This window comes from Ammospiza nelsoni, chromosome 3 (genome assembly GCF_027579445.1).
Source record: "Ammospiza nelsoni isolate bAmmNel1 chromosome 3, bAmmNel1.pri, whole genome shotgun sequence".
Classification (NCBI taxonomy): Eukaryota; Metazoa; Chordata; class Aves; order Passeriformes; family Passerellidae; genus Ammospiza; species Ammospiza nelsoni.
Window position 1 is genome coordinate 113,891,081 of NC_080635.1, and position 27,661 is coordinate 113,918,741.

Sequence of the window (27,661 nt, forward strand, 5' to 3'; positions counted from 1 at the left end):
TCCCGCTCCTCCGCCGGCCCCGCCGCCGCCGCGGCCGCCGCAGCCGCGCCTGGGCCGCCTCCCCCGGCCGCCCGCCCGCCCGCCGTGCCCGGGCGCTGCCGCCATGCCCCAGCCGGCCCCGCCGCGCCCCGCAGCCGCCGCCGGCGCACCATGAAGCGGCAGAACGTGCGGACGCTGGCGCTGATCGTCTGCACCTTCACCTACCTGCTGGTGGGCGCCGCCGTCTTCGACGCGCTCGAGTCCGAGGCGGAGACGGCGGAGAGGCGGCGGCTGGAGGCCAAGAGCGACGAGCTCAAGAGAAAGTACAACCTGAGCGCCGAGAGCTACGGCGAGCTCGAGCGGGTCGTGCTCAAGCTCAAGCCGCACAACGCCGGCGTCCAGTGGAAATTCGCCGGCTCCTTCTACTTCGCCATCACCGTCATCACCACCATAGGTACCGGCTGCCCCCGCCCCGCCCGGCTCCCCGCGGGCAGATCCCGGCTCGGGTTTTTTCCGGGTGGGATCGGGGGATCCACGCGGGAAGCACCGGGAAAGCCCCGCCTGTCCCCGAGGGAGCGGGGGGAAATCGGGAGCTCGGCGCTTTCGCCGCCCGGGGACCCCCCCGGCACAGCCGCCGCCCGTCCCGCTGGGGCCGGGGCGATCCCTCCGCTCGGCTCCTCCGGCACCGGGAAAAAAGCCCGGTGCTCTGTGTCACATCCCTTGGGATCGGTGCGATCCCTCTGCCCGGTCTCCCCTGTCTCCCATCCCGGTGTTTTCGGAGCGATCCCCCTGCCCCGTTTCCCCTGTTTCCCATCCCGGTGTTTTCGGGGCGATCCCCCTGCCCGGTTCCTCCTGTTTCCTACCCCGGTGTTTTGGGGGCGATCCCCCTGCTCGGTTCCTCCTGTTTCCTACCCCGGTGTTTTGGGGGCGATCCCCCTGCCCAGGCCCCCCTGTCTCTCATCCCGGTGTTTTCGGGGCGATCCCCCTGCCCAGGCCCCCCTGTCTCTCATCCCGGTGTTTTCGGGGCGATCCCCCTGTCCGGACCCCCTTCTCTCCCATCCCGGTGGGACCGGGGCGATCCCTCTGCTCGGTTCCTCCTGCACCGGGAAAAAAATTCCCGGTGCTCTGTGTCTCATCCTTTGGGATCGCGGCGATCCCTCCCTGGCTCCTCCAGAAACGGGAAAAACCTGCCCAGACGCCCCTGTCTCCCATCCCGGTATTTTCGGGGCGATCCCTCTGCTCGGTTCCTCCAGCACCGGGAAAAACCCGCCAGGACCCGCCTGTCTCACATCCCGGTGGGATCGCGGTGATCCCCCTGTCCGGTCCCCCCCTGTCTCCCACCCCTCGGGATCGGGGCCATCCCTCTGACCTGATTTCCGTTTCTCATCCCGGTGTTTTCGGGGCGATCCCCCTGCTCGGACGCCCCCGTCTCCCATCCCTTGGAATTGGGACGATCCCCCTGGCCCGTTCCCCCGGCTCTCCCATCCCGGTGGGATCCGGGCGATCCCTCTCCGGCACCGGGAAAAACCTGCCCGGTGCTCTGTTTCTCACCCCTTGGGATCGGGGCGATCCCCCTGCCCGGATCCCCCTGTTTCCCATCCCGGTGTTTTGGGGGTGATCCCTCTGCCCGGATTCCCGTCTCCAATCCCCTGGGATCGGGGCGATCCCTGCCCGGCTCCTCCAGCACCGGGAAAAACCTGCCTGGTCCTCGCCTCTCTCCCATCCCTTGGGATCGGGGCGACCCCCCTGCAGGGACGCCCCTCTCACCCATCTCGGGGTTTTCGGGGCGATCCCCCTGCCCTGACTCCCGTTTCCCATCCCGAAGTTTTTGGGGTGATCCTCCTGCCCTGATTCCCATTTCCCATCCCGGTGTTTTGGGGCCATCCCCCTGCCCGAATTCCCGTCTCTCCCATCCCTTGGGATCGGGGCGATCCCCCTGTTTCTCATCCCGGTGTTTTGGGGGCGATTCCCCTGCCCTGATTACCATTTCCCATCCCGGTGTTTTTGGGCCGATCCTCCTGCAGGACCCCCCTCTCTCCCTCCCATCCCGGTGTTTTTGGGGGCGATTCCCCTGCCCAGACTCCCTTTTCCCATCCCGAAGTTTTTGGGGTGATCCTCCTGCCCTGATTCCCGTTTCCCATCTCTATGTTTTGGGGCCAATCCCCCTGCCCAGATTCCCGTTTCCCATCTCGGTGTTTTGGGGCCATCCCCCTGCCCAGATTCCCGTTTCCCATCCCGGTGTTTTGGGGCCATCCCCCTGCCCTAATTCCCGTCTCTCCTATCCTTTGGGATCGGGGCGATCCCCCCGTTTCCCATCCCGGTGTTTTGAGGGCGACCCCCCTGCCCTGATTCCCATCTCTCCCATCTTTTGGGATAGGAGTGATCCCCCCGTTTCCGATCCCGGTGTTTGAGGGGCGATTGCCCTGCCCTAATTCCCGTTTCCCATCCCGGTGTTTTTGGGGCGATTCCCCGCCCAAGTCCCCCCAAATCCCCGACCCCGGGACTCTCCCCCCGCCCCTCTCCCACCGGGAAACCCTCGCGAGACCCCCGGGACCGGGGAATGCTCCTGGCCGGGACCCTCCCGACCCTTCGATGTGTCCCCAAGGCGCTGTCACCCCCCCTGTGGTGGCTCTGCTGGCCCGGACACCCCTGTGGGACCCCCAGCCCGGGGGAGGGGACAGGGACGTGTCCCAGCCCCATGGGGAGAGGGGTTTGTCCCTGTAGGGTGCCCATCCCCACAGGGTGTGTCCCTATAGGGTCCCCAGCCCGGGGGAGGGGACAGGGGTTTGTCCCTGTAGGGTGCCCAGCCCTGTGGGGAGGGGACAGGGACATGTCCCCACTCTGCCAGGCTCTCCGAGGGGGTGTCACCTCTGTCCCCCACACTCAAGGATGTCCCCAGCCCTGTCCCCACTCTGGGAAGTGTCACTGGGGGTGGCCCCTTTGGGACCTACCCCCCCTCCCCCCCCGTCACCCTCATTGTCACCCACACTGTCACCCCATTGTCACCCTCACTGTCACCCCTCTGGCCTTTGGGTCCCCTCCAAGGGTAGCCGGGGTCACCCAATGTCCCCTGGTCCCCAGCTGCCCCCCAAACTCTGCCCTAGGGAGGGCCTGAAGGGTGGGGACAGGAGAGGACAGTGAGGGGACAGCAGGTGACACAGGGCCCTGGCCACCATTCAGAGAGGGGAGGGATGGGTTAATGGGATAATGGGATAATGGGATGGGGGACACCAGCTTTGGGACAGATTTTGGGGTGTCCCTGGTTACCTACAGCTGTCACACGGATTTTGGGGTGTCCCTGGTTCCCCAGAGCTGTCACACGGATTTTGGGGTGTCCCTGGTTACCCACAGCTGTCACACGGATTTTGGGGTGTCCCTGGTTCCCCAGAGCTGTCACATGGATTTTGGGGTGTCCCTGGGTCCCCAGAGCTGCTGTCACATGGATTTTGGGGTCCCTGTGCATTCCCAGGACTGGGACAGGGATATTGGGGTGTCTGTTTGTTCCCGGGGCTCAGATCCAGGTATTGGGGTGCTCGTGGGTTCCCAGATTTGGGCTGTGGATATTGGGAGGATTTCCGGGCCCTAAATCCCGGTGTGCGGAGGCAAAAGAGTTCCCGGTGCTGGAACACCAGGGTTGGGGTGCTCGTTATTCCAGGAGTTTTTATCCCGGTGTTTGTCATTCCCAGAGCAGTTGTTCCAGTGTTGCTTATTCCCAAGGCTTCTATCGCAGTTTTTTTATTCCCAGAGTTGTTATTCCCACCCTCAGGGTGTTCATTATTCCCAGAGCTGTTAGCCCTGAGTCAGGGTGTTCATTATTCCCGGGGCTTTTATCCCGGTGTCAGGCTGTTATTCCAGGGCTTTTCTCCCAGTGTTTGTCATTCCCACCCTCAGAGTGTTCCTTATTCCCGGAGCTGCTATCCCGGTGTTTGTTTTTCCTGGAGCTGTTATTCAGGTGTTTGTCATTCTTATTCCCACTCTCAACACATCCCTTATTCCTGGGGCTTTTATCCCGGTGTCCAGCTGTTATTCCAGCGTTTGTCATTCCCACCCTCAGGGTGTTCATTATTCCCAGAGCTGTTATCCTGGTGTTTGTCATTCCCAGAGTTGTTATTCCCATTCCCAGAGTCTTCCTTATTCCTGGGACTTTTATCAGGCTGTTATTCCAGGGCTGTTATCCTGGTTCCTGGTGTTTGTCATTCCCATCCTCAGGGCATTCATTATTCCCAGGGCTGTTTTCCCAATGTTCATTATTCCCATTATCCTGGTATCGGGGTGTTTGTCACTCCCAGCACTATCTCGGTGTTTGCTATCCCCATTCCCCCCCCCCCCCCCCCCCAAGTTTATTATTCCCATTATCCCGGTGTCAGGGTGTTTGTCATTCCCGGGGTTTTTATCCCTGTGTTTTACACTCCCACCCTCAGGGTGTTCATTGTTTCTGGGGCTGTTTTCCCGATGTTTGTAATTCCCATTATCCCTCAGGGTGTTTGTTACTCCCAGAGCTCTTATTCCCACTCTCATGGTGTTGCTTATTCCCGGGCTTTTATCCCAGTGTTTGTTATTCCCACCCTCAGGGTGTTCATTATTCCCGGGGCTGTTATCCCGGTGTTAGTCATTCCCATTATCCCGGTGTCAGGGTGTTTGTTATTTCCGGGGCTTTTATCCCAATATTTATTATTCCTGGAGCTGTTATCCCGGTGTTTGTTATTCCTGGAGCTCTTATTCCCACTCTCAGGGTGTTGCTTATTCCTGGAGCAGTTATCCTGGTGTCCAGCTGTTATTCCATGGCTTTTATCCCTCTGTTTGTCATTCCCACCCTCAGGGCATTCATTATTCCCGGAGCTGCTGTCCTGGTGTTTGTCATTCCCATTATCCCGGTCTCAGGGTGTTTGTTATTCCTGGGGCTTTTATCCCGATATTTATTATTCCTGGAGCTGTTATCCTGGTGTTTGTTATTCCTGGAGCCATTATCCCAATATTTATTATTCCCCGTGTCAGGGTGTTCTTTATTCCTGGGGTTTTTACTCTGGTGTTTCTTATTCCCACCCTCAGGGCATTGATTACTCCCGGGGCTGTTTTCCCCATGTTCATTATTCCCATTATCCTGGTGTCAGGGTGTTTGTCATTGCCGGAGTTGTTATCCCGGTGTTTGCTATTTCCAGGGCTTTTATCCCAGTTGTTTTTTTTTTATTCCCAGAGTTGTTATTCCCACTTTCTGGGTGTTCCTTATTCCTGGGGCTTTTATCCCGGCGTTTGCCATTCCCAGAGCTCTTATCCCGGTGTCAGTGTTTCATTATTCCCGGGGTTTTTATCTCAGTGTTTTTTATTCCCAGACTGCTATCCCGGTGTTTGTTATTCCCGGAGCTGTTATCCTGGTATTTGTCAGTCCCATTATCCCGGTGTCAGGGCGTTCATTATTCCCCGGGTTCTTTTCCAAATGTTTATTATTCCCATTATTCCAGTGTCAGGGTGTTTGCTATTCCCAGGGTTTTTGTCCTGGTGTTTGTCATTCCCGGAGCTGTTATTCCCACTCGCAGGATGTTCATTGTTCCCCGAGTTTCAGGCTGTTATTCCCAGAGCTGTTATCCTGCTGTTTATTATTCCTATTATCCAGGTGTCAGGGCGTTTGTCATTCCCAGCACTTTTATCCCTGTGTTTGCTATTCCAGGGGGTTTTATCCCCAATGTTTATTATTCCCATTATCCCGATGTTTGTCATTCCCATCCTCAGGGTGTTCATTATTCCCGGGGCTGTTTTCCCAATGTTCATTATTTCCATTATCCCGGTGTCAGGGTGTTTGCTACTCCTGGAGTTGTTATTCCCACTCTCAGGGTGTTCATTATTCCCGGAGCTGTTATCCCAATGTCAGGCTGTTATTCCTGGAGCTCTTATCCTGCTGTTTGTTATTCCCGGTGTTTGTTATTCCCATTATCCCAGGGCTGTTTTCCCAATGTTCATTATTCCCGTTATTCCGCTGTCAGGGTGTTTGCTGTTCCCAGCACTGGTATTCTGGTGTTTGTTATTCCCAGAGCTGTTATCCCGGTGTTTGTCACTCCCATTATTTATTCCCATTTTCCCGGTGTTTGCCATTCCTGTTATCCTGGTGTCAGGGTGTTTATTGTCCCTGTTATCCCGGTGTTTGCCATTCCCATTATCCCATTATCCTGGTATTCACTATTCCTGTTATCCTAGTGTTTAGTATTCCCATTATCCAAGTGTTTTCTAATCCCATTATCCCTTCATCCTGCTGTTTGTTGTTCCCATTATCCCATTATCCCAGTGTTTGCCATTCCCATTATCCCATTATCCTGCTGTTTTTCTGTCCCATTTTTCCCCTTGTTTACCATTCCCATGATCCCAGTTTCCTGGTGTTTGCCATCCCTGTTATCCCAGTGTTTGCCATTCTTGTTATCCTGTTATCCCAGTGTTGTTGGCCATTCCCATTATCCCAGTGTTTACCATTCCCATTATCCCATTATCCTGGTGTTTTTCTATCCCATTTTTCCTGGTGTTTGCCATTCCCATTATCCCAGTGTTTTTCAATCCCATTATCCCATTATCCCGGTGTTTGCCATTCCTGTTATCCCATCTTCCTGTTGTTTTTCAATCCCATTATCCCATTATCCCAGTGTTTTTCAATCCCGTTACCACATTTTTCCTGGTGTTTACCATTCCCATTTTTCCGGTCCTTACCATTCCCGTTTTCCCAGTGTTTGCCATTCCCATCATCCCATTATCCCAGTCTTTTTCAATCCCATTATCCCATTATCCCAGTGTTTGCCATTCCCGTTATCCCAGCTCCGACCTCTCCAGGCTGCCAGAAGCAACTGGAAAAGTTCTGGAATTGTGGCCAATCCTCTGGCATTGGACAGGATGGGAGGAATTGGGAATCTCCAAAGGGATCCAGCCCATCCCAAGGATCCCAGAATGCTGGAGAGGGACATGGACCTGCTGGGATCCATCCCAAGGATAGATCGGGATCCCACTCTGCCTCTCCCAGGATTCCCGATCCTGGAATTCCCAATCCCACTGCCAGGAGCTGGGAATGCTGGAGCGGGATTGATCCCAACCCAAACGTCGCATCCCAAAAATTCCTGCCCATCCCAGCATTCCCAACCTTAAATCCTGGAGCTGGGCTCCACTTTGGGATTGGGATGAGGATTCCCAATATCCCAAATTTGGGAATTGCAGAGGGAATGGCCTCAAATGGCTTTCCCTGAATCCAGCCCAGTTTTCCCAGAATTTCCAGGGATGTGGAGAAGGGTCTGGGACATCCGGATGTGCGGGAAGATCCCAAAATCCCACAATCCCACAAAATCCACGATTTGGGTGGCTGGATATGGCAGCAATGCTGGGATGGGGCTGGAATGAGAGGAGACCCATCCAAATCCAGGGAAAAGGGGAAGAAATTCCCATTATTCCCATGGAATTGGATTTTCCAAGGCAGGGAAATAAAAGGGGTTTTTCCAGGAATTCACCACCGAGCTCTTGGTGGGACAGGGAAAAGCCAGACTGGGATTGGGAAACGGCTCCTGAGGTGGGGGAGATCCTGGTGGGGAAAAATCCGGGATTACAGATCCTGGTGGGACGAGGGGAGGAAAATCCGGGATTACAGATCCCACTGGGAAAAGTTTGAATCCATTTGGGGTTTTGGTTTTTTTCCCCTTTATCCATGAAAAAAGCCGAGAGAGGAGCAGCTCCTGTCGCTGCTCCAAAGCTTTCCTGTGGCTCCCAAGAAATTCCTGGCGCTGGGATGTCCCCTCTGCCCCCATCCCACAATTCCAGGGGCTGGGATGTCCCCTCTGCCCCCATCCCACAATTCCAGAGGCTGGGATGTTCCCAGGGGGTGGCAGTGTCACCAGCAGTGTCCCTTGTCACCTCTGCCGCTGTCCCGAGCCAGGGTGGGCTGCTCTGGCTCTGGATGGCTCCCAAAAGTCCCAATCCCAAAAACCCTGATCCCTAAAATCCCAATCCCAAAAGTCAGAATCCCAAAAATCCAATCCTAAAAAACCTGATCCCAAAAATCCCAATCACAAAAACCAGATCCTAAAAAACCCAATCCCAAAGAACCCGATCCCAAAAACCCCAATCCCAAAAATCCCAATCACAAAAGTCACAATCCCAAAAATCCTGATCCCAAAAGTCACAATCTCAAAAATACCGATCCCAAAAAACCCGATCCTAAAAAACCCCAATCCCAAAAATCCCAATTCCAAAAAAACAGATCCTGAAAAACCCAATCCCAAAAATCACAATCCAAAAAAACCCGATCCCAAAAGTGTCGATCCCAAAACTTCAATCCTAAAAAAACAGATCCCAAAAAACCCAATCCCAGAAGTCCCAATCTCAAAAATCTTGATCCCAAAAATCCCGATCCTAAAAAACCCAGTCCTAAAAATCCTGATCCAAAAAGTCACAATCCCAAAAGTGCCGATCCCTAAAACCCCCATCCCAAAAGTCACAATCCCAAAAATCCTGATCCCAAAAAACCCGATCCCAAAAATCCCAATCCTAAAAGTCCTGATCCCAAAAAGCCCGATCCCAAAGTCCCGATCCCAAAAATCCCAATCCCAAAAGTCCTGATCCCAAAAGTTACAATCACAAAAATCACAATCCCAAAAGTGCCGATCCCAAAAACCCTGATCCCAAAAACCCTGATCCCAAAACCCCGATCCCAAAAGTCCTGATCCCAGAAGTCCCAATCCCAAAATTCCCGATCCCAAAAAACCCAATCCCAAAAGTCACAATCCCTAAAACTCGATCCCAAAAACCCTGATCCCAAAAACTCCGATCCCCAAAACCCCAATCCCAAAAACCCCAATCCCAAAAACCCCGATCCCAAAAACCCCGATCCCAAAACCCCGATCCCAAAAACTCCGATCCCCAAAACCCCAATCCCAAAAACCCCAATCCCAAAAACCCCGATCCCAAAACCCCGATCCCAAAACCCCGATCCCAAAAACCCCGATCCCAAAACCCCGATCCCAGAAGTGCCGTTCCCCGCCCCCCTCCCCGCGGCCGCGCGCAGAGGGAGCAGGTGGCAAATGCCACCGCGGTGTCACCATCTGTCACCGCCGCCACCCGCCCGAGCCTCTGCCACGGGAACAGCGCCCGGCGGGAGGCCGGGCCCTTTTGTCCCCGATTGTCACCTGCTGTCCCCTCTGGTCTCCCCCTGTCCCTTTCTGTCCCCGTTTGTCACCCCCTTTGTCCTGCTTGTGTCCTCCCTTGTCACCCCCCCCGTCCCCTTCTGTCCCACCCTGTCACCCCCTGACCCCTCTGTCCCCTCAATCCCCGTGTCCCCTCTGTCCCTCTGTCCCTCCTGTGTCCCTGTCCCCCCCTTGCTCTCCCTGTCCCCTCTGTCTCTTTGTCCTTCTGTCCCTTCCATCTCTCTGTCCCTCTGTCCCCTCTGTCCCTCCTGTCCCACACTGTCCTCTCTGTGCTCCTGATCCCCGTGCCCCCTCTGTCCCTTTGTCCCTCTGTCCGGCCCTTTACCTCTGTCCCCTGTGTCCCCTCAGCCTCCCATCCCCTCTGTCCCTCTGTCCCCCTCTGTCCCCTCTGTCCCTCTGTCCCCTCAGTCCCTCCTGTCCCTCTGTCCCTTCTGTTTCTCTGTCCTCTCTGTCCCCTCTCTCACCCTGTCCCCTCAGTCCCTTCTGTCCCCTCTGTCCCTCTGTCCCCTCTGTCCCTCTGTCCCTCTGTCCCCTCTGTCCCTCTGTCCCCTCTGTCCCTCCTGTCCCACACTGTCCTCTCAATCCCCTGTCCCCTCTGTCCTTCTGTCCCCTCGGTGCCCTCTGTCCCCTTTGCCCCTCTGTCCCCTTTGTGCCTCTGTCCCCCACGTCCCCTTTGTCCCTCTGTCCCCCATGTCTCCTTTGTCCCTCTGTCCCGCGCTATCCCCTCTGTCCTTCTTGTCTCCCTGTCCCTTCTTGTCCCCTCTGTCCCTCTGTCCTGTCTGTCCCCTCTGTCCCACCCTGTCCTCTCAATCCCCCCTGTCCCCTCTGTCCCCTTTGTCCCTTCAGTCCCATCTGCCCCTCTTTCTCCTCTGTCCCCCTGTCCTGCCCTGTCCTTCTGTCCCCTCTGTCCCTCTGTCCCACAGTCCCCCCTATCCCCTCTGTCCCCCCTGTCCTGTCTGTCCCCTCAGTCGCCTCAGGCCCCCATCCCCTCTGTCCCTCAGTCCCCTCTGTCCCTTCTGTCCCACCCTGTCCCTTCTGTCCCCTCTGTCCCCCTCTGTCCCCCTCTGTCCCTCTGTCCCCCTGTTCCATGTGCCCCGGGCCGGTGACATTGCCCCTGTCCCCAATCTGTGGCCACCCCTGGGGTCGGGAAGGGTTTGGGGACAGCGCTGTCACCTCCCATGGCACTCCACCCCCGGGTGGCGAGAAAGGCACTGAATTCCTGGAATTTGGGGGGGAAAACTCCAGAAATTGTTGGGAATTTCTGGGATAGGGAGCTCCCTCCGTCCCGTCAGGACATTCCTGCTCCCATTCCACAAAAACAAAACATTTCCATGGAAATCACTCCTTGGGATCAGCAGGGAAAGGGGAATTTCAGGGAATTCCCGCCCTAATTCCAAAGCTGGAATTCCTCCCACCCCTTCGGCCACTCCTGCTCCCATTCCACAAAAAAAAATTTTCCATAGAAATCGCTCCTTGGGATCAGCAGGGAAAGGGGAATTTCAGGGAATTCCCACCCCAATTCCAGAGCTGGAATTCCTCCCAACTCCCTGGGCTATTGCTGCTCCCATTCCACAGAAAAAACATTTCCATGGAAATCGCTGGTGGCTCCTTGGGACGGAATTTGGGATCAACAGGGAAAGGGGAAAACTCTGCCGCAATTCCAGGGCTGGAATTCCTCTCACCCCCTCCTGGACATTCCTGCTCCCATTCCACAAAAAAAAACCCATTTCCATGGAAATCACTCCTTGGAATGGGATTTGGGACCAACAAGGAAAGGGGAAAACTCTGCTGCAACTCCAGGGCTGGAATTCCTCCCAACCCCTCCAGCCGTTCCTGCTCCCATTCCACAAAAAAAAAACGTTTCCATGGAAATCCGTGCTGGCACCTCCTGAACCATCCACAGGCTTTGGAATCAAGAGGGAGAAAGGGGGAATATTCCTGAAATTCCTGGAATTCCCTCCTGGGTTTTCTCTCATGGGTTTTCCCAGAAAAGCAATCCTGCCCATCCCGGGGGTTGTTGGAGCATCCCATCCCCGGGAATTGTTGGAAAATTGGGATCGCTTCCCTTCCCTGTTCCACTAAGGATTCCTGGATGTTTCTCCTGGACATTCCTACTCCCATTCCACAAAAACAAACATTTCCATGGAAATCCGTGCTGGCACCTCCTGAACCATCCACAGGCTTTGGAATTAAGAGGAAGAAAGGGGGAATATTCCTGAAATTCCCTCCTGGGTTTTCCTGGGAAAGTGATCCCAAGCCCATCCTGGGGGTTTTTGGAGCATCCCGTCCATGAGAATTGTTGGACAATTGGGATCGCTTCCCTTCCCTGTTGCACGCTGGAATTCCTGGATGTTCCTCCTGGATCTTCTGCATCCAGGGGTTTTCCAGAGGATCCAGGAAGGGGCTGGATGAGGATGTGGAGAATTCCCATTGGGATCGGAGCCGCTTCCCGCTGGGATGGGGATTTAGGATTTAGGGTGACAATCCCAGCTCGGGTTGAATCCGATGCCTTTTCCTGGGAATCTCTTCCCAAGGAGGCTCTGGCAAACACGAGGTGGGGAGGCCACGGGGTTGTTCCCATGGGATTCAAGGCAGGGATTGGGGTTGGGATTGGGATTGGGATCAGGATCCAGGATCAGGATCGGGATTGGAATTGAGATTGGGATTGAGATTGGGATCCGGGATCAGGATTGGGATTGGGATTGGGATTGGGATTGAGATCAAGATTGGGATTGGGATCCAGGATAGGGATTGGGATTGGGATTGGGATTGGGATTGGGATTGGGATTGGGATTGGGATTGAGATCGGGATCAGGATCATGGTCAGGATTGGGATAAAGATTGGGATTGAGATCCAGATCAGGATTGTGGTCAGGGTGAGGTTTGGGATCAAGATCAGAGTTGGGGTCGGGGTCAAGATTGGAATCAGGCTCAGGATTGGGATCAAGATCAGGATTGGGATCAGGATCAGGATCGGGATCAGGATCAGGATCAGGATTGGGGCCCCTCTGGATCTTCCCTCTCCCATCCCCTTCTCTTGCCCAGGCCATAAATTCCCGTCTTTTTTCCATCCAGGAGTGACACTATTAATTAATTCCCATTAATTCCCACTCCTGGCCTTTCCCAGCTGATTCCTCCCAAAATCCCAGCAAATCCTGACTGGGAGCGAGGAATGAAACCCATGGGCCAGGGAGATCAGGGGCAGGGAAAGCCATCCCAGATTTCTGAAGATTTGGGAGTTTTTCCTGGTTTTTCCCAAGCACCAGAGCTGGTGGCTCGGGTTCAGGGTGGATCCGAGAGCCTGGAATGGGATTTCTGGGATGGATGGATGGATGGAATCAGCAGCTCCCAGGGGAAAGGGACTGGATCCATTCCTTGTTCCTGTCCTGCATCCCCATCCCTGTCCTGCATTCCCACCCCATATCCCTGTCCCCATTCCCATCCTGCATTCCCACCCCATATCCCTGTCCCCATTCCCATCCCTCATCTGCATCCCATGTCCTAATTCCCATCCTACATCCCCATTCCTTATCCCCATTTCATAATCTCCATCCCATATCCCAATCCTGCATCCCCATCCCACATCCCAATCCCATCCCACATTCCCACCCCACATCCTCATCCCATAATCTCCATCCCTCATCCCATATCCCCATCCCGTAAAATCCATCCCAATCCCCATTCCATAGCCCCAACCCATATCCCCATGCTACATCCTCATCCCATAATCTCCATCCCACCATACCCACTCCATATCCCCATTACCACCCCATATCCCCACCCCATATCCCATATCCCCACCCCATATCCCTATCCTTTATCCCCATCCCCACCCCAAATCCCAAATCCCCATCCTCATCCCATATCCCCATCCTCATCTCATGTCCCCACATCCCCATCCCATATCCCCATCCTCTTCCCCATCCCCACCACATATCTCCATCCCCACCCCATATCCCCATCCCCAAATCCCCACCCCACATCCTCACCCCATATCTCCATCCCATATCGCCATCCCATACCCCATCCTACATCCCCATCCCATAATCTCCATCCTCATCCCCATCCCATACCCCATCCTACATCCGCATCCCATAATCTCCATCCTCGTCCTCATCCCATACCCCCAACCCCATATCCCCATCCCATATCCCCATCCCCATCCCCATCCCAAATCCCCACTCCACATCCTCATCCCCATTTTTCTGGGAAGGGCCTGGACACCCACCTGTGCCCATTTTGGGACACAAATCCGCCCCAAAATCCACCTCAAATTCCACCCCAAAATCCACTCCAAAATCCACCCAAAATCCAGCCCTAAATCCATCCCAAAATCCCTGAGGGATTTTATTCCCACTGGAGCTGTTTCGTCCCCCCCACCCCCCCCGCCCCGATCCTCCCAGAACATCGGGGCCACCCCCCTTGGGGTGCCCCAGGACATTCCCAGGGCATCCTATCTTATCCCTGAGCTCCAGATCCCCCTTTCCACTGTAAGCCCCCCTTTTCGCATATCCCCACCCCATATCCCCATCCCCACCCCATATCCCCATCCCCATCCCAAATCCCCACTCCACATCCTCATCCCCATTTTTCTGGGAAGGGCCTGGACACCCATCCCTGCCCATTTTGGGACACAAATCCACCCCCAAAATCCACCCCCAAAATCCACCCCAAAATCCCCCCAAAATCCACCCCAAAATCCACCTCAAAATCCACCCCAAATCCCCCCAAAATCTATCCCAAAATTCCCTGCAAAATCCACCCCAAAAATCGACCCCAAATCCACCCCAAATCCATCCCTAAATCCACTCCTAAATCCACCCACAAATCCAGCCCTAAATCCACCCCAAATCCACCTCAAAATCCATCCAAAGTCCACCCCAACACCCACCTCAACATCCACCCCTAAACCCACCTCAAAATCCACGCAAAATCCACCCCCAAATCTACCCCAACATCCACCCCAAATCCACCCCAAAATCCACCCCAAACTCCACCCAAAATCCACTCCAACATCCACCCCAAACTCCACCCCTAAATCCCCCCAAAATCCACCCCAAAACTCACCCCAAAATTCATCCCAAAATCCACCCCAAATTCACCCCCCAAATCCACCCTAACATTCATCCCAAAATCCGCCCGTAAATCCACCCAAAAATCCACCCCGAAATCCCTGAGGGATTTTTATCCGGACCCCCCTTCCTGCTGCGGGCCCCCCCTTTTCCAGGGAGAGGCACGGGGAGGGGGGGGCGGGAAGGGGCCTGGCGGGGGCCCCAGAATCCAAGGAAAAATTGCCAGTTTTGGCGCAAACAGGGAGCTTGGCCGGCGCCGGGATTTTCCATGACTCCATCCCGACCCCCCCCGGCCGCGGGAGGCGCTGGGGGAGGGGGAATCCGGCACCCCCCCACACCCCAAAATATCCGGGGGGGGCCCCCACTGCGGAGCCGAGTCCATTTGGGAATGGCGCGGGAATGTGGGGGGATGTGGGAATGAAGGGGGAGATCAGGGTCTGGCCCCACATCCAACCCCATCCACCCAAATCCTGCTGGGAATGGGGGGTCCTGGGGGGTCCCTGATCTTTGGGGTCACATGGGGGGGATCCTGGAATGTTCCAGAACCGCCCCTCCTATGGAATGGGATCCCGCTTTTCCAGGGGGGAAATATGGGAGAAGGGGGGAGATGGAGCAGAGGGGATGGAGGGATGGGTGGGTGGGTGGGTGGATGATGGATCCATGGATGGATGGATGGATGGATGGATGGATGGATGGGTGGGTGGGTGGATGGATGGATGGATGGATGGATGGATGGATGGATGGATGGATGGATGGATGGATGGAGGGATGGATGGATGGATGGATGGATGGATGGATGGATGGATGGATGGATGGATGGATGGATGGATGGATGGAGGGATGGATGGATGGATGGATGGATGGATGGATGGATGGATGGATGGATGGATGGATGGATGGATGGATGGGTGGATGGATGATGGATGGATCCAAGGAGAACTAGAACATGGCCAGTCGGGATTTTGGGAGTGCCAGGGGGTCGCTCCAGCTCTTCATTCCCAGTTCAGCCCATCCCAGATCCCATCCCTCTGCTCTGGCTGCAGGAGGTGTCCCCATGTCCTGTGACCCCCAGCCCCACCCAGGGATTTTGGTGTCCCCATGTCCCCCTCCTGTGTCCCCCAGCCCCATCCAGGCATTTTGGTGGCCCTGCATGACCCAGGTGTCCCCCTGGCTGTGTCCCCAGCCCGTGTCCCCCCTGCCCATGTCCCCTGCCCATGTCCCCCCTGCCCGGGTCACCCTGGTTTTCTCCCCCTGCCCATGTCCCCATGCCTGTGTCCCCTGCCTATGTCCCCTGCCCATGTCCCCCTGCCCATGTCCCCATGCCTGTGTCCCCTGCCCATGTCCCTCAGTGCCAGATCCGTGTTTTCCAGGACATTTTTTCCTGGAATTCCGCTGTCCCCAGCACCTGCTGCGTTCCCAGCCGCCATCTCCAGGCGCGTTTGCTCTCCCCGGGCACGCGGGGGTCTCTGGGGACAGCTGTGTCCCCTCCCCCCGCCTGGGGACAGCTGGGGTGGCCCCAGCACTGGGAAAAATGGGATCTTTACTGGGAGCAGCGGAATCCTTACTGGGAGCAGTGGGATCCTCACTGGGAGCAATGGGATCATACTGGGGACAGTGGGATCCTCACTGGGAGCAATGGGACAATGATCCTTACTGCGAACAATAGGACAATGATCCTTACTGGGAACAGTGGGATCCTTACTGGGAGCAATGGGATCCTTACTGGGAGCAATGGGACAATGATAAACTACTGGGAACAGCAGGATCCTTACTGGGAACAGTGGGATCCCTACTGGAAACAGCGGGATCATACTGGGAACAGTGGGATTCTTACTGGGAACAGTGGGATCTTTACTGGAGACAGCGGGATTCCTACTGGGAACTGCAGGATCCTTACTGGGAACAGTGGGATCTTTACTGGAGACAGCGGGATTCCTACTGTGAACAACAGGATCCTTACTGGGAATACCGGGATTCTTACTGGGAAAAGCAAGATCCTTGCTGGGAGCAGCAGGATTCTTACTGGGAACAGTGTGATCCTTACTGGGAGCAGAAGGATCCTTACTGGGAATAGCCAGATCCTTACTTGGAGCAGTGGGATCCTCACTGGGAGCAATGGGACAATGATCCCTACTGGGAGCAGATGCTGATCCTTACTGGGAGCAGTGGGATATGAGGAAGGGCTGGCACGAGGAGGCTCCTTCCATCCCTTGTCCCTGCTCCCTGAATGCCATCCCCTGCTTCCCTGAATTCCCTGTCCAGGTTCCCTAAACTCCCCGCCCCATTCCCCAAACCCCCTGCCCCATTCCCTGTTCCATCCCCTGCTTCCCTGAATTCCCCTGTCCAGGTTCCCTAAACCCCCTGCCCCATTCCCTGCATCCCCTGCCCCATTCTCCATATCCTCTGCCCCATTCCCTGCATCCCCTGCCCCATTCCCTAAACTCCCTGCCCCATTCCCTACATCCCTTGCCCCACTCCCTACATTCCCTGCCCCATTCCCCTGAATCTCCCTGTCCCTGATCCCTCAATCCCATCCCCTGCTTCCCTGAATTCCCTGTCCAGATTCCCTAAACCCCTTTCCCCATTCCCTGCATCCTCTGCCCCATTCCCTGCATCCCCTGCCCTGCCCCATTCCCTAAACCTCCTGCCCATTCCCTGAATCTCCCTGAATCCCATCCCCTGCTTTCCTGATTTCCCTGTCCAGGTTCCCTAAACCCCCTGCCCCATTCCCCAAACCCCCTGCCCCATTCCCAAAACCCCCTGCCCCATCCCCTAAACCCCCTGCCTCATTCCCTAAATCCCCCTGCCCCATTCTCTGCATCCCCTGCCCCATTCCCCAAACCCCCTGCCCTGTTCCCTGCCCCATTCCCTGCCCCTCATCCCCATCCCACCCTCCCATCCCCATTCCCTCAGATCCTTCCCTGCCCTCCCAGCCCTCCCAGCCTGTGTCCTCCTCCCCCTGCCCGTTCCCGTTCCCGCAGCTGTCCCGCTAATCCCGGCCATCCATCGCCCCGACAGCCGGGATCCGCTCCAGGGCCCGGGGCCAGCCCTGCACCTGCTCCGGGGCCGGATCCAGCCCCGCTCCTCCGGCCCTAAAAAGGCCAGGATCGGCCGCGTTCCTGCGGGACGTGTCATCCTCCCTCCCTGGGGGACACGATCCCTGCTCCCGGCCCTGCCCGCAGCGGGATCCCGGCCCCGCTCGGCTCCAGGGACACCCCCGGGAGCCGGGAAGGGCCGGGGGGGCAGGAGGTGGGGAAGGAGCCGGAATTCCAGGCGTTATTCCCGGCGGATTTCCCGGCTGGGACGTGCCCTCCTCTCCAACACAATTTCTAGCCACCCGCGGGGCCCGGAGGGATTTGGGGGTCACCCCCGGAGCCGTTTTTCCGGGGTTTTCCCTCTCCTGCCATTCCCGACCTTCCCCCCACCCTCAGACGTGCCGGAGCTCAGGCAGCTCCTGCTAAAACCGGGAACGGGGGGGGATCGGGGGATTGACCGACGCTTGGAGAGTTCATAAACTCCCTTCCCTCGGGAAAGGGCGCTAAAAATAGCTCCGGGAGGCCGGGGAGGGATGGAGAGGCTGGAGGGGGCTGCGGAGGGCAGGAAAGGGCGGGAAGGGGCAGGAAAGGGCAGGAGGATGCTCAGGGAGGATGTCGGAAAAGCACCCGTGGGCACTGCGGGAGGCTCCATCCCAAAATCCATCCCGAACAGCCGGAAAGGGGATTTGGGAATTGCTGGGGAGGGGATGGTGAAGGGCGGGATGAGGGCTTGGGACTGGAAGGAGAATGAGGAGCTGGGAGAGAGGGACACGAGGAACAGGGAGAGAGGGACACGAGGAACAGGGAGAGAAGGACACAGGGAGAGAGGGACACAGGGATGGGACACGAGGAGCCGGGAGAGAGGTACACGAAGAACAGGGAGAGAGGGACACGAGGAGCTCAGAGAGAGGGACATGAGGAACAAGGAAGGGACATGAGGAACAGGGAGAGAGGGACATGAGGAACAGGGAGAGAGGGACACGAGGAACAGGGAGAGGGACACGAGGAGCTGGGGGAGAGGGACACAAGGAACAGGGAGAGAGGGACTTGAGGAGTTGGGAGAGAGGGACATGAGGAACAGGGAGAGAGGGACATGAGGAACACGGAGAGGGGTACATGAAGAGCGGGAGAGAGGGACACAGGGCTGGGACATGAGGAGCTGGGAGAGAGGAACATGAGGAACAAGGAAGGGACATGAAGAACAGTGAGAGAAGGACACAAGGAGGAGGGAGAGAGGGACACAGGGAAGGGACATGAGGAGCTGGGAGAGAGGGACACAAGGAGCAGGGAGAGAGGGACATGAAGAACAGGGAGAGGGACACAAGGAGCAGGGAGAGGGGACACGAGGAGCAGGGAGAGAGGGACACGAGGAGCTGGGAGAGGGGACATGAGGAACAGGGAGAGAGGGATGCGAGGAACAGGGAGAGAGGGACATGAGGAGATGGGAGAGAGGGACACAGGGAAGGCACATGAGGAACAAGGAGAGAGGGACATGAAGAATAAGGAAGGGACACAAGGAACAGGGAGAGAGGGACACGGGGAACAGGGAGAGAGGGACATGAGGAGCAGGGAGAGAGACACAAAGAGCTGGGAGGGAGGGACACAGGGAAGGGACATGAAGAACAGGGAGAGAGGGACACAGGGAACTGGATGGGACAAGGGAAAGGACACAATGAAGTGGGAGGGGTCACAAGGAGCAGGGAGTGACACGAGGAACAGGGAAGGGACAAGAGGAATGGGAAGGACATGAGGAACAGGGATAGAGGGACACAGGGAAGGGACAGGAGGACCAGGGAGTGACATGAGGAATAGGGAAGGGACACAAGGAACAGGGTGGGGGTGCAAAAAGCAGGGTTGGATCGGGGATGCTCTCAGGTAATGTTCAGGTCATGCTTCAGGTGATGCTTCTGTGATGCTGCAGTGATGTTCAGGTGTTTCTCAGGTGCTTCTCAGGTGATGCTGCCAGGTGATTCTCTCAGGTGTTACTCTCTGGTGATGCTCAGGTGATGCTCTGGTGATGTTCATGTGATGCTCCAGTGATGCTCAGGGAATGCTCTGGGGATGCTCAGGGGATGATTTCAGGCACTGCTCTGCAGAGATGTCCAGATGATGCTCCCAGGTGATTCTCCCCAGGTGTTTCTCAGGTGAGGCTTGAGCGAGGCTGCAGTGATGCTCCCAGGTGGCGCTCAGGGGACACTCCAGTGGTGCTGCTCAGGTGATGTTTTCTGGTGATGCTCAGGTGACATCTCAGAGATGCTCTCCAGTGATGCTCTCTCTCAGGTGATGTTCCAGTGATGGTCAGATGGCGCTCAGGTGATGTTTTCTGGTGGTGCTCTGCCGTGACAACCCCAGATGCTGTTCAGGTCATTCTCAGATGTTTGCCAGGTGTTTCCCAGGTGCTGCTCTGTGATGCCCCAGTGATGATTTTTAGTGATGCTCAGGTGTTGCTCTCCAGACATGATCTCAGGTGCCACTCTCAGGTGTTGCTCTCTCTCCCATGATTCCCTTTCCATCAATTCCCTCCCATGGCTTCCCTCCCATGTATTCCCTCCCATTGATTCCTTCCCATGGATTCCCTCTCCATGGATTCCTTCCCATGTATTCCCTCTCATGGATTCCCTCTCCATGGATTCCCTCCCATCATTTCCCTCTCCATGGATTCCTTCCCATGGATTGCCTCTCATGGATTCCCTCTCCATGGATTCCTTCCCATGGATTTCCTCTCCATCGATTCCATCCCATCGATTCCCTCCCACGGATTCCATCCCCACACAAAGAGGATCCCACGGCAGCTCCTCCTTGGACATGATCCCACGATCCCGATTTTCCCCTTGCTCCAGCTTCATCTGTGTCGTCCCGAAGGTGGCAGTGAGGGGGACTCAGGACTGGGATTTGGGACCCAGGATCAGCCGCCCTCAGCATTCCCAAAGGTTTGGGGGGTGTTCTGGGATCATGGCTGGGACAGGCCTTGGAAAAGGGGCCCAGGAATGCTCTGAGTCCAAAGGAAGAGGTTTGGAGTCTCCTTCCTGTTCCTGCTTGCTCCTGGTTTTCCTGGGAAAAGGAAAAGGAAAAGGAAAAGGAAAAGGAAAAGGAAAAGGAAAAGGAAAAGGAAAAGGAAAAGGAAAAGGAAAAGGAAAAGGAAAAGGAAAAGGAAAAGGAGGAAAAGTAAAAAATTAGAGGAAAAGGGAAAGGAAGAAAAAGGAGGGAAAGAAGGAAAATGAGAAAAATGTGAAAGAGAGAGGAAAGGAAAGTAGGAAAGGGAAGGTGAGGGAAGGTAAGAAAAAGAAGGAAAGGAGGAAAAATTTTTAATATAAGGAAAAGGAAGAAAAGGAAAAGGAGAAAGAGATAGAAACTAAGAAAGAGAAGGACTGGGAAAGTGATGGAAAAGGAAAAGGAAAAGGAAAAGGAAAAGGAAAAGGAAAAGGAAAAGGAAAAGGAAAAGGAAAAGGAAAAGGAAAAGGAAAAGGAAAAGGAAAAGGAAAAGGAAAAGGAAAAGGAAAAGGAAAAAAAGGAAGAAAAGGAAGAAAAGGAAGGGAAAGAAAAATGGTAAGGAAAGATAAAGGGAAAGGAGGGAAAGGAAAAGGAAGAGAAAAGAAAAAGGAGACAAAGGAAGAAAGGGAGAAAAATACAGAAAAGATAAAAATAAATGAGAAAGAGACTGGGAAAGGAAGAAAGAGAAGGAGAAGGAAAGGGAGAGGGAAAGGCATGGAAAAGGAAAAGGAAAAGGAAAAGGAAAAGGAAAAGGAAAAGGAAAAGGAAAAGGAAAAGGAAAAGGAAAAGGAAAAGGAAAAGGAGGAAAGGGACAGGGACAGGAAAAGGAAAAGGAGGAGAGGGATGGGGACAGGAAAAGGGGCAGGAAAAGGGAGCAGCTGGTTCCTGCCACCCCCATCCAAGGCCTGCGCTGGCCCTGCCCATGGCATTCCGGAGTCCATCCGGGAGAGCCGATCCGCAGGCACGGAGTGGGATAAATCCCATCAGCAGTGCTGTGGGATTACGGGAGCACAGCTGTTCCCGGGCTGGATGCGGATGCAGCCCCCGGATGGCGGGAACTGGGGCACCAGGACAGGGGATGCGGGTGACAGGGGACAGACAGAGCGCTCAGCCCTGGTGACCACCAAAATCCCTGATTTCCCCATCTCCCAGTGAGTCTGGGATGGGAATTTTGGGAATTTGGGATGGGGAATGTGCCCCCACCCAAGGGTTCACCCAAACATTGTCACGGGCACAGCGTTCCCAGAGAAGCTGTGGCTGCCCCTGGATAACTGGAAATGTCCAAGGAAATGTTGGAGGGAGCTTGGAACAACAACCTGGGATGGTGGAAGGAGTCAGGTTTGGAACAGGATGGGATTTGAGGTCCCTCCCCACCCAAACCACCCCGTGATTCCATGAAAAAGGACACTCAGAATCCATTCACAGGGATTTTTATGGAAAAGGGAGGTAAAGGGGAGAGAGACCATTCCTGGAGTCCTGAGAGTCCAAGTGAAGCCTTTAATTCCTAAAACTCTTTCTAGGAGGGGAGTTAGGGTGCGGATGGATCCAATCCCGGGCTGGGAGAGCTGGGAATGTGCAGCTGGATCAGGGAAGGATCCAGGGAATCCTTGGAGCCTTTTCCAGAGGGAAAGGAGAGCTGGGATTTGGGCAAGGGCTGGAGGGGCAGGAGGCAGGGAATGGCTTCCAGTGGGAAAGGGGAGCTTGGGATGGTGGGATCTTGGGAAGGGAATCCTGGCTGGGCTGGAATTCCCAGGGAATCCCTGGATCCCTGGGAGCATCCAAGAGTGGATTTGGATCACCCAGGTATCATGGGAGGTGTCAGGCTTGGAATGGGATGATCTCTAAGCTCCCCTCCATTCCCTCACTCTGAGATCCCACACCTCTCCCACCCTCCCCACCGACATTCCCCACTCCCCATTCCCTCCGGGATCGCTGATCCGACCCCTCTCTCCCTCTCCCCGCAGGCTACGGGCACGCGGCGCCCAGCACGGACGGCGGGAAGGTTTTCTGCATGCTCTACGCGCTGCTGGGCATCCCGCTGACCCTGGTGATGTTCCAGAGCCTGGGCGAGCGCATCAACACCCTGGTGCGCTCGCTGCTGCGCCGCCTCAAGAAGCGCCTGGGCATGCGGCGGCCGGAGGTGTCCATGGCCAACATGGTGACCATCGGCTTCTTCTCGTGCGTCAGCACGCTCTGCATCGGCGCCGCCGCCTTCTCGCACTACGAGAACTGGAGCTTCTTCCAGGCCTACTACTACTGCTTCATCACGCTGACCACCATCGGCTTCGGCGACTACGTGGCGCTGCAGAAGGACCACGCGCTGCAGACGCAGCCGCAGTACGTGGCCTTCAGCTTCGTCTACATCCTCACGGGGCTGACGGTCATCGGCGCCTTCCTCAACCTGGTGGTGCTACGCTTCATGACCATGAACGCCGAGGACGAGCGCCGCGACGCCGAGCAGCGGGCGCTGCTCAGCCGGGGCGCTCGCTCCGGAGCCGTGGCCGCCGTCCCCGAGGCCGCCGCGGTGGCCCCGGCCGAGAGCGGCTTCAGGAACGTCTACGCCGAGGTGCTGCACTTCCAGTCGGTGTGCTCGTGCCTGTGGTACAAGAGCCGTGAGAAGCTGCAGTATTCCATCCCCATGATCATTCCCAGGGATTTGTCCAGCTCGGACACGGGCGTGGAGCGCAGCCACTCGTCGCCCGCGCGCTGCCCCGAGACTCCGGAGCACCGGTGCTTCTGCCGCTCCCGGCGCTCCGCCATCAGCTCCGTGTCCACCGGGCTCCAGAGCCTGGCGGCGTTCCCGGGATTCGCCAAGAGACGCAGCTCCGTGTAGCCCCCATCACACCCTCCCATCCCGGATCCCTCCTGGAGCGGGAGGAAGCTGCTCCAGACTCGGGAATGACGCCGGAGCGGGGCCGTGCCCGTTGGCTCCAGAATGGATTTTAATTTAAAACCTCTTGGATTTTAATTTCACACACACACACACACACACACACACACAAAAACCACCCCTTGAAAATGTGAAACTTGGGAGAGCGGGAGAGCCTCGGAATTGAGGGGGCACGTCCCACTGTGGGCAGCTCTGGATCCTCGGGAATTCCCCGAGGAAGCGCAGAGGGACCCGACGGCCGTGGAAATCAGGCTAAGAGGGGCTTAGCCGGAGCTTTTCCACATCAGCCGCCCGCAAAAGCAGCCGGGAGTCACGTAGGCTGCTCCAAACCCTGGGATTTGGGGCTGTCTTAACCCAAATTCGTGGCGGGGCAGAGCTGGGAGTCCTCGGGATTTAGCGGGAATCATCCGTGGGAGGCTGGCTGATCCCACGGGATATCCGTGTCCATCCACGCCGAGGGTCTGGGGATGGGGTTGTTCCCCTCAGGAAGGTGTTTGGGGAATATCTGGGATATTTTCCCATGGGATCCCCCATCTCCATCCTCCCCAAGGCTCCAGGGGTGGAATTGTTCCTCCTGGGAAGGTATTTTGGGGACAATCTGGGATATTTTCCCATGAGATCCCCATCTCCATCCTCCCCAGAGCTCCAGGGGTGGAATTACTTCCCTCAGAGTAGTTTGTTTGGGGATAATCAGGGTATTTTCCCTTGAGATCCCCATTTCCATCCTCTCCACGGATGAAATTGTTCCTCCTGGGAAGGTATTTTGGGGAAAATTCAGGATGTTTTCCCATGGGATCCCCATATCCATCCTCCCCGAAGGCTCCAGGGATGGAATTATTTCCCTCAGAGTGTTTTTTTTGGGACAATCTGGGATATTTTCCCGTGGGATCCCCATTTCCATCCTCTCCAAGACTCCAGGATGGAATTGTTCCTCCTGCGAAGGAGTTTTGGGGGAAATCTGGGATATTTTCCCATGGGATCTCCAATCTCCATCCTCCCCAGGGCTCCAGGGATGGAATTGTTCCTGCTGGGAAGGTATTTTGGGGGAAATTTGGGATCTTTTCCCTTGGGATCCCCATTTTCATCCTCTCCAAAGCTCTGGGGGCAGAGCTGTTCCTCCTGGAATGGTATTTAGGGAAATCTGGGATATTTTCCCATGAGATCCCCCATCTCCATCCTCCCAGAGCTCCAGGGGTGGAATTATTTCCCTCAGAGTAGTTTGTTTGGGGATAATCAGGGTATTTTCCCTTGAGATTCCCATTTCTGTCCTCCTGAAGGCTCCAGGGATGGAATTGTTCCTCCTGGAATGGTATTTTGGAGGCAGTTTGGGATATTTTCCCATGGGATCCCCATCTCCATCCTCCCCAGAGCTCCAGGGATGGAATTATTTCACTCAGAGTGTTTTTTTTTTGGGGACAATCTGGGATATTTTCCCGTGGGATCCCCATTTTCATCCTCTCCAAAGCTCTGGGGGTAGAGCTGTTCCTTCTGGAACAGTATTTGGGGAAATCTGGGATATTTTCCCATGGGATCTCCATCTCCATCTCCATCCTCCACAAGGCTTCAGGGGTGGAGTTGTTCCTCCTGGGAAGGTATTTTGGGGGAAATTCGGGATCTTTTCCTTTGGGATCTCCGTCTCCATCCTCCATAATAGGGTTGGAATTATTCCCCTCAGGGAGGATTTTTTGGGATATTTTTGCCTTGGATCCCCATCTCCATCCTCACCGGGACTCTGGGAATGGAACTGTTCCCTCGGGGAGGAACTTTGGGGGCAATTATCCCCCGGGATCCCCCTTCCCATCCTCGCCGGGACTCTGGGGATGGAATCTTTTCCCTCAGAGAGAAATCCGGGATGTTACAACACTCCTCCATCCTTCCCTCCACACCCCTTCCACCACCGCCCTCACTCCTGGGACACTCCCGGAATTCCCTGGGATACCCCGGGGGTCACCTCTGTCACCACCACCCCGACAGGGAAGCAGAACTTCCCTCCTTTCCCATTCCCGCCCTTCCAGGATGGAATTTTCCCCTCCCATCACCAAAAGCCCCTCCAGGGGACACGGGGGGAGGGGGCACAGAGGGGACACGTGGGGGACCCTCCTGGAGTGCTGGAGGTGGCAGGGGGGGACTTGGGGGATGTTCCATCACCTTTCCAGAGAGGGAAAAAAAAAATCTCCACAGATTTCTGATCCTCGAGCTGTACATTTGTCAGATTCCTGAGGATATTTATGACCAACGGCGCTATCGGTGGAATTCCAGAAATACCCGCCGGAGAGGAGGCTCAGGGGACACTTCCTGACGATTCCAGGGAGGAATTTCTGCATCTTCCTCACCCAGGGGTGCCCAATTCCCGCCAGGAAGGGTTCCCTGGTTCTCATGCCAAAGCCAATGTGTCCCGCGGGGTTCCATTCCTTGGAGAGAGAAATAAAGGATTGTTGGAAGCTCGGGAGTGTCTGGGCTCTTCCCAAAGGGTATGGAGAGGAAGGGGGCTGGGAAAGGAGGGTCCCGATCCCCTGGGATCTCGCCTTTGCTTCCAGTAATTCCCTTGGGATTGGGAAAGGAGGGTCCTGATCCTCTGAGATCTCAGCTTTGCTTCCAGTAATTCCCTCAGGATCTGGGGAAGGAGGATCCCAATCCCCTGGGATCTCGGCTTTGCTACCCGTGAGGATTGGGAAAGGAGGATCCCGATCCCCTGAGATCCTGGCTTCGCTTCCTGTAATTCCCTTAGGATTGGAAAAGGAGGGTCCTGATCCTCTGGGATCTCAGCTTTGCCTCCAGTAACTCCCTCAGGATCTGGGAAAGGAGGATCCCGATCCTCTGGGATCTTGGCTTTGTTTCCCATGAGGATTGGGAAAGGAGGATCCCGATCCCCTGGGATCCTGGCTGTGCCTCCCGTAAATCCCTCAGGATCTGGGAAAGGAAGATCCCTATCCTCTGGGATCTCAGCTTTGCCTCCAGTAATTCCCTTGGGATTGGGAAAGGAGGATCCCGATCCCTTGGGATTTTGACTTTGCATCCAGTCCCTCCCTTGGGATCAGGAAAGGAGGGTCCTGATCCTCTGGGATCTCAGCTTTGCTTCCTGTGAGGATTTGGAAGGGAGGATCCCAATTCTCTGGGATCTCAACCTTGCTTCCAGTAATTCCCTTGGGATCAGGGAGAGAAGAGTTCTGATCCTCTGGGATCTCAGCTTTGCTTCCCATGAGGATTGGGAAAGGAGGATCCCGATCCCCCGGGATCTTGGCTTTGCCTCCTGTAACTCCCTTGGGATCAGGAAAGGAGGGCCCTGATCCTGCGGGATCTCAGCTTTGCCTCCAATCCTTCCCTCAGGATCCGTGAGAGGAGGATCCCAATCCCCTGGGATCTCAACTTTACCTCCAGAAATTCCCTAGGGATTGGGAAAACAGGATCCTGATCCTCTGGGATCTCAGCTTTGCTTCCAGTAATTTCCTTGGGATCTGGGAATGGAGGATTCTGATCCCCAGGTTCTCGGCTCCTTCCCTTGGGATCTGTGGGGGTGAAGGGCTGGGAGAGAAGGATCCATCCATCCATGTCTCCATCCATCCATGGATCCATCAATCCATCCATCCATCCATCCATGCATCCACCCATCCATCCATCTCTCCATCCATCCATCCATCCATCATCAATCCATCCGTCCATCCATCCATCATCCGTCCATCCATCCATCCATGGATCCATCCATGGATCCATCAATCCATCCATCCATCCATCCATCCATCCATCCATCCATCCATCCATCCATCCATCCATCATCCATCCATCCATCCATCCATCCATCCATCCATCATCCATCCATGCATCCATCATCCATCCATGGATCCATCCATCCATGCATCCATCCATCCATCCATCCATCCATCCATCCATCCATCATCCATCCATGGATCCATCCATCCATGCATCCATCCATCCATCCATCCATCCATCCATCCATCATCCATCCATGGATCCATCCATCCATCATCCATCCATCCATCCATCCATCCATCCATCCGTCCGTCCATCCATCCATCCATCCATGGATCCATCCATCCATCTCTCCATCCATCCATCCATCCATCATCCATCCATCCATCCATCCATCCATCATCCATCCATCCATCCATGGATCCATCCATCATCCATCCATCCATCCATCCATCCATCCATCATCCGTCATCCATCCATCCATCCATCCATCCATCCATCCATCCATCCATCCATCCATCATCCATCCATCATCCATCCATGGATCCATCCATCATCCATCCATCCATCCATGGATCCATCCATCATCCATCCATCCATCCATCCATCCATCCATCCATCCATGGATCCATCCATCCATCCATCCATCATCCATCCCTCCATCCATCCATCCATCCATCCATCCATCCATCCATCCATCCATCCATGCATCCATCCCTACACCCTTTAACCCCACCCCATTTTCCATGCCTCAATTCCCGATGGAAATTCCGGGATTGTCCCAGTCCCAGGACTCCAAGCTCAGCCCCCTCCAGCATTTGG

At 55.5% G+C, this 27,661-nt stretch overlaps 1 protein-coding gene across 1 annotated transcript; it reads left to right on the plus strand.

The window, feature by feature from the left end:
- The first annotated feature begins 150 nt into the window (after positions 1 to 150).
- KCNK3 (potassium two pore domain channel subfamily K member 3) lies at positions 151 to 25,572 on the plus strand. Its single transcript, XM_059468411.1, has 2 exons — positions 151 to 433; positions 22,206 to 25,572. The coding sequence occupies exons 1-2, from the start codon at positions 151 to 153 to the stop codon at positions 23,072 to 23,074; spliced, it is 1,152 nt and encodes a 383-aa protein (XP_059324394.1). The 3' UTR covers positions 23,075 to 25,572.
- The last annotated feature ends 2,089 nt before the right edge of the window (positions 25,573 to 27,661 follow it).